The sequence below is a fragment of the Pteropus vampyrus genome, unplaced genomic scaffold (assembly GCF_000151845.1).
Source record: "Pteropus vampyrus isolate Shadow unplaced genomic scaffold, Pvam_2.0 Scaffold131, whole genome shotgun sequence".
Lineage (NCBI taxonomy): Eukaryota > Metazoa > Chordata > Mammalia > Chiroptera > Pteropodidae > Pteropus > Pteropus vampyrus.
The window spans coordinates 2,474,386-2,480,300 of record NW_011888912.1 but is presented as its reverse complement, the minus strand read 5'-3'; the positions used below and the strand labels follow the sequence as shown (position 1 = coordinate 2,480,300).

Here is a 5,915-nt window from a genome sequence, read left to right as displayed (position 1 = left end):
GAGAAGGCCACCAGGGCCTGGGTGGAGTCACGGGAGCTCTTCTCCAGCTCGAGGGCAGCCGCGTGGGCCAGGGTCCCCTGGGCCCTTGAGCAGGACCGGAGCCCCCGCAGGTCCTCCCGGAAGTGGGGGCCGAAGAGCAGGTAGAGCAGGGGGTTGAGGCAGGCGGGCAGGGGCAGCACCACCAGCAGGACGGACTTGACGGCCTCAGGGGTGACTGGGACGAGGCCGAGCACGGAGGCGATACTGAGGAAGGCCACGGGGCAGTGCAGGAGCCCGTCGGCAAGGATGAGCCAGGCCACGTGCCTTCCCAGGGCGCAGTCCCACATGGCCTCCAGCTCGCCCCGTGGCAGGTTGCAGTAGAGTCTGATGTAGGCGCCGGCCATCACCAGGAAGCAGAAAGAGTTCGTCATCACCAGGGCCACCGCGAAGCCCAGGGCTGCTGGCTGGCCCTCGGGTAGGGTGTAGGGCAGGCAGAGCGGGGAGGCCCCGTAGTCTCCCACCGAGGCCAGGGGCAGGGCGGCAGCCAGACCGGCCAGGGCCAGGCAGCCCAGCGCACCTGCTCGCACGCTGCCCAGGGAGGGGGCCTTGCCATAGGCCCGGAGGCAGGACACCGAGATGCTGCACTGCACCGTGGCCAGAGTCAGCAGCAGCACCGAGGCCTCAGACCCAAGCACGGCCAGGAAGCCTGTGGCCCGGCAGCCCAGCCCCGTCTCCCAGCGGGCCCCGTACTCAGCAAAGTGGCCAAAGGTCAGGGCGTCGACAGAGGCCAGGAGGCCACAGGAGATGCCGGTCAGGGTGTTGGCACCGGCTATGGCGCCGACCACAAATTTGACCGGCGGCAGGGGGCCGGGCACGCCAGTGAACATGCTCAGCAGCACCAGCCCATTGCAGAGCACGGAGAGCAGCACGATGGCCCACACGGCCAGGCGGACGCCCCAGCTCTCGAAGAGGTGCTGGCAGGGCTTGAAGGGGCCTGCGGGAGAGAGGGCCAGACGTTAGCCCTGGCCAAGGGACGCCCGACACGGGTCTGAGACAAGGCCCGGGAAGCGCCGCAGCCTCTGCCCTCAGGCTCCCAGGCTGAGGGAGGCCGAGCCGGTTTGGGGAGCCCCCAGTTGGGGTTGAGGGGAGGGACAGTGGGGACATACACACAGACAACAGAAGCGTAACAATCACGCACGAAGCACAGATCAGCACAGCGCTGGGCAGGCAGGGCCTGTTAGGCAAAGCAGTCTTTACAAAGGGCACATTTGGAAGAAAGGAAGGGACGGCCGGGCATGGGGGACTGGAGAGGGCTGTGGGGTTAGGCTTCGGCTGCAGCAGAGACACCCAGCTGCGTCGGGCTGCCCAGGGACCGCTGAGGACCCGCTGCGCGTCGATCACTAAGTCAATCAAAACGCAACGACTCCCAGCATCCTCCGGCCTGGTCCTGTACTAGGTGGGGAGACTCTGGCATTTTCCGTCCGTCTCCCCGGGCTCTGTCCTCAAGCCCCCTTGTCACTGGATCTGTGAACCCTTCATTTCCGTTAGCTTCAGGCTCCCACTCTGCAGGGTACTGCAGGTCGCTCGGGAATGCGAGACGTCATTTTTTAGGAGCGATATTTTAGACACATATGTTTGATCGTCAAGTAATGGATGGTAACTATAGACAATCTGGAAACTATAACATGGGAAAATTAAAGCTACTTATGATCTCACCTGTCAGAGAGAACTCATCGTTTGGTATGTTTCCTTCCATTAATATATATATATATGTTATACATATAGACTTTTAAACCAAATCGGGATTTTACTGTATGTATGGCCTTTCAGTCTCCTTTTCAAAGTTAAAATTCTGTTACACGCTCTCCCCCGCACCCTCATATTCCTCCAAAACAGGTTTTCAGAGGCTCTTAGAGACTGCTCGGCCATGGGGAGATACCACGATTTATTTGGCCATTTGTACAAGCCACGTAAAACAAGTTCCAGGTGGACTTTGCCTGTCTGAACTTCCTGGTTTACTTCTTGCTGCTGGTTTTCCAGAGCAGAAATTTCTGTGCAGCGTGAGGCACACGAATTTCCAAGCCTGAGAACACGGCGCCGCGTCCTCTTGTGGTTAGCGCTCCCGCCCCAGATGGCCACCAGAGGGCGCGCTGCAGCCACCGAGCGCTGGGAGCAGGTGCAGGCAGTGACCGTCAGTGATAGACAATGCTGGACAGTGCGGGGCAGTGCCGGGCAGTGCCGGGCAGGAGCAGTTCGGCCTTGGAAGGCCTCGGGGGAGAAGGCTGAAGGCCCGAGGCAAAGAGACGTGGGAAAGTGGAGAACGGACGTGGGGTGACGCAGAGGAGCCCACTGTCCCTCGCTGCCCATCCCGGCCTGGGCCCACTAGAGAAGCAAGCTCTTCTCTCTACGAAAGGGGGTTTGGCGAGTCTGACCGAGCTCGGGGCTATAGGGTCAGGCGGTGCCTAAGGAGTGACTCCCGACATGGGCTTCTCGCCTGGAGACGGCCAGAAGGAGAGGCCGTGGCCTTTCTGGGGAGCCGAGGCTGGGGGGCCTTTCAGAGTTCCGTCCACAGAGGGTTCCAGGCCTGGGACTGGACTGCGGGGGCGGCCACCGCTGGCACTCTGCCCGAGTAGCGGGTCGGGGTGCGGATTTTCTTGCTTTTCTCTCCAATGAGAGAAGTTTCCTCCGGACGTACAGCATCCTGTCCGCGGCCTCGGAAAGCTTGCTCGGACCCCTCCCCGGCCCCGCGCCGCGCCCCCAGGCAGCGTGGGAAGGCTCTCTCGCCTCTTCCCCAGGAGGCGCGTCTTGCACAAAGAGCGCTGGCAGCAGGCTGCACACGGGCCCGGCCACGGGTCCAAAGTCCCGCCCGCCCCCGGACACCACCTCACCTGGAGCGGGGCTACACTGGACACTGGGGTGTGGCTTTGTGTCCCCCATCTCCAGCTGGAGCTCGTCCCCCAGGTCATCTGAGAGGGGAGACCGGAAAGTGGCTTAGGGCCTGGGCTTGGTGTCAGCCGAGCCCCACTTTTCTCCGAATGGCCCCCCTCCGCGAAGTCCCCCGAGTCACTCTGCTTAGCACAGTTCCCTCCAGTGGCCCGCACATCGTCTCTGCCCTTGGGTGTAAGCACCGGGCCGGCCCCCTGCCACCCACACGTGGGTCACCTGCACTGTTGGCTCTTTACAGCAAACATTGTCCTGGTCATTACTCTCCCCCAGGCACCTCTGCGAGACGGCCTTGGAGGGACGAGGTACAAGGTCACGTGCAGGCCGCCCGCAGTCCCTCCTTGGCTCCCTCGGCCGCCCAGGCCTCCTCTCCAACTCCCTCCACGAGGCCCCGCCCACCCTGCCCAGGCCCAGCTGTCACTCACAGTGGCTCTCGGCCTGTCCGGCAAGAAGGCCCAGCGGCCTCCGGGGAGCCTCCTGGTCCTCCGGGTGGGCATCCTCTGCCTCCCACTGCCCAGGGGTCTCGGAGACACCGGTGCAGGCGCCATAGGCACAGCACTGGTAGGCGTAGGGCACCTCCAGGACCCTGGGGCAGGGGCGACATGGGGCCTCAGGGAAGTCTGGGTTCTCGGCCCAGCTCTCAGCGCCTGCACCGCGACCCCAGTGCCCCGATCCTGCATGGTGGCTGCAGCCGGCTCCTGCCTCAGGCTCGGGGTGGGGAGCAGCTGGCCCGGCCACACAGCACTCAGCACGGGCCCCTCCTGCCAGCGCCTCCTCCTTGCCATCCAAGGGTCCGGGACCCTTCCAGTGACCTCCGCCTGTGCCCCGTCCCCACCCGGGGCAGGGCGGAGCTGGGCACCCTCCTGTGCGGACGCTGGTTTGCAGCCATGGGGCTGGGGCCGCCACACGCGGCCACCTGGGCGTCGTGAGCGCCCGGGACTGCCGTGCGCCTCGTCATCTGCCCCGCAGCTCCAGCTCCGCCTCGACTCCATGGCCCAGGCGCTGCCCAAGGGAGACGAGCGGCTCGGCCGCACAGGGGTCAGGGAGAGCGGGGTCGGGGGGCCAGCCCCCCATCCTGCTTCTGTCCTCACCTGAGGTCTGTGTCCCCGGGGGCCGGGAAGGGGGAAATGCCACAGAGGAGAGAGGAGGGCGGGGAGGCATGGCTCCTGCCCACTCGGCCTTGGCCATACCCGACCGCTGGCCGCCAGGCCTTTCCCGTGGCTGCCCCTGTCCGTCCTCGGTGCTCAGCTGCCCTGGGGGGGAGCCAGGCCCTCACCTCAGCTTCGGGAAGCTGTCCTTGGAGAAAGGCTGGGACAGAGCCGGGTTTCCCCTGAGCTTGAGATGCATCAGGCCCCCGAGGCCGGCCAGGGGCAGCGTGCTCAGCTGGTTCTCTGTCAGGTCCCTAGGACAGTGGACAGTCAGGGTTACTGGCGGACAGTGGGACTCCGGGGCGCAGGTCCGCAGTGAGCGTGTGGCCAGTAAGCCTAAGACGGAGCGAGAGGGAGGAGCAAGGACAGAAGGTGACCGCGTCGAGTCTGAGGGAGCAGGGTGCTCGCCAGCGGCCCTGTCACCGCTCACCCATTCACTCCCATCCATTCATTCGCTCGCCTACTCATCCGTTATCGGGTCCGACTACCTAGCAGGGACCGTGCTCGGTAACGCCACGCCCCCGGTTCAGAGGGGACAGAGCCCCTGGGCCTGAGTCCCATCCAGGTGGCCCCGTCTGCCCAGAGGGTGCCTGCCCATTGCCGCCCCACCCCTGCCTTTCCGATGATACAGGAGCCCGGAGTTGGGACTAGGCAGAGCTGGCCGCGGGCTGCACATGGGGACTCTGTCACCCACTCCATAGTACAGCCGGAGGTGAGGCCATGCGCATCTCCCCAGAGACGCAGAGGAGGCCAGGGCTCCAGACGAAACCCCACAATGCAGGCTGCGCGGGCAGAGAAGTGAGCACCCCCTGCGTGCCCAAGCGGCCACAAGCCTGGGTTTCAGTGTCCTCATTGTTCGAAGGGATAGAAAAGTCCAGTCTGCCTATCAGAGGGAGCAGAGCAAACGGGAGGTGGAGGGCGAGCTCCATGAGGCCGAGGCCCGGAAGCCGGCGAGGGCAGACTGACCGTGAAGGGCCGTGAGCCCCCGGCAGGGCGGCACCGAGGGTCTCTGAGGCCAGGCCTGGGGCCAGCTCAGTGTCATGGGCCCCGTCTGGGTGGACATGCCTTCAGACATGCAGGTGGGCAGGCAGCCCCCAGCACGGCGACTGGCCTGCACCGCCGGACGCAGCCGCCAGAGGCCCCCGGCAGCTGCCACCACGGCCGTTTCTGTCCTGTCACTTTAGAGGACCTGTGCTGCCCGCATGTGGCAGCCCTGCAGAGTCATGCTGGTGCGGGGGACCCTGGCGCCCACGGCCGCCACCCCCCTCCACAGATCAGCGTCTGTGCAGACGCTGTGGGGCCGGGCACGGGCAGCCAGCCCTGCGTCCATCGACCCCATGGTCTGTGGACCGGACTGCCACGGCAGTGGGTGAGGCTGGGGCCCACGTCGCGGGACGTGTGGTCGGACACCTACGCAGGTCCCTGCCCTGCCCCCACGGCTGGCCCACAGGACGGGGCCACGGACACTTACAGTTTGAGCAGGGAACGCAGGGCTGCGAAGGCCTCAGGGTGGATGGACCGGATGGCGTTCCAGCTCAGGTCCCTGTGGGCAGAGAGGGTGTGACGGGGACAGGGGCGCGCGGAGACCCGTTCCCAGCCTGGCTCTCCCCAACCTGCCCCGTATCTGGGCCTCGCCGGGGGCAGTGCTCCAGCCTCCGGGGGAAGGTGCCCGGCCCCCGGCCCCGGCGTGGCAGTGGGCTTCGTGGCCCTGGCCCACTGCAGATGTGGCCCCGATGCCGTCTGGATGGGGACGCACCGCCCCTCCTGGGGAGCGGGGGTCTGCGTGCACATCGGACACGAGTGCGATGGGCCTGAGCTCCCCACTTTACTGCGGGGCACTCACAG

At 65.6% G+C, this 5,915-nt stretch overlaps 1 protein-coding gene across 1 annotated transcript in view; it reads right to left on the bottom strand.

Annotated features, from left to right (window-relative positions):
* Positions 1-2: 2 nt before the first annotated feature.
* Positions 3-5,915, bottom strand: part of LGR6 (leucine rich repeat containing G protein-coupled receptor 6) — a gene marked incomplete at its 3' end in the record, with an annotated part of 25,149 nt that continues 19,236 nt past the window's right edge. Inside the window, exons 11-15 of the mRNA XM_023534777.1 lie at positions 5,542-5,613; positions 4,199-4,324; positions 3,348-3,508; positions 2,868-2,945; positions 3-973 (exon numbers count right to left, since the gene is read on the bottom strand). Coding sequence (XP_023390545.1) covers positions 3-973; positions 2,868-2,945; positions 3,348-3,508; positions 4,199-4,324; positions 5,542-5,613 — 1,408 coding nt within the window. The remainder of the gene's footprint in view (positions 974-2,867; positions 2,946-3,347; positions 3,509-4,198; positions 4,325-5,541; positions 5,614-5,915) is intronic.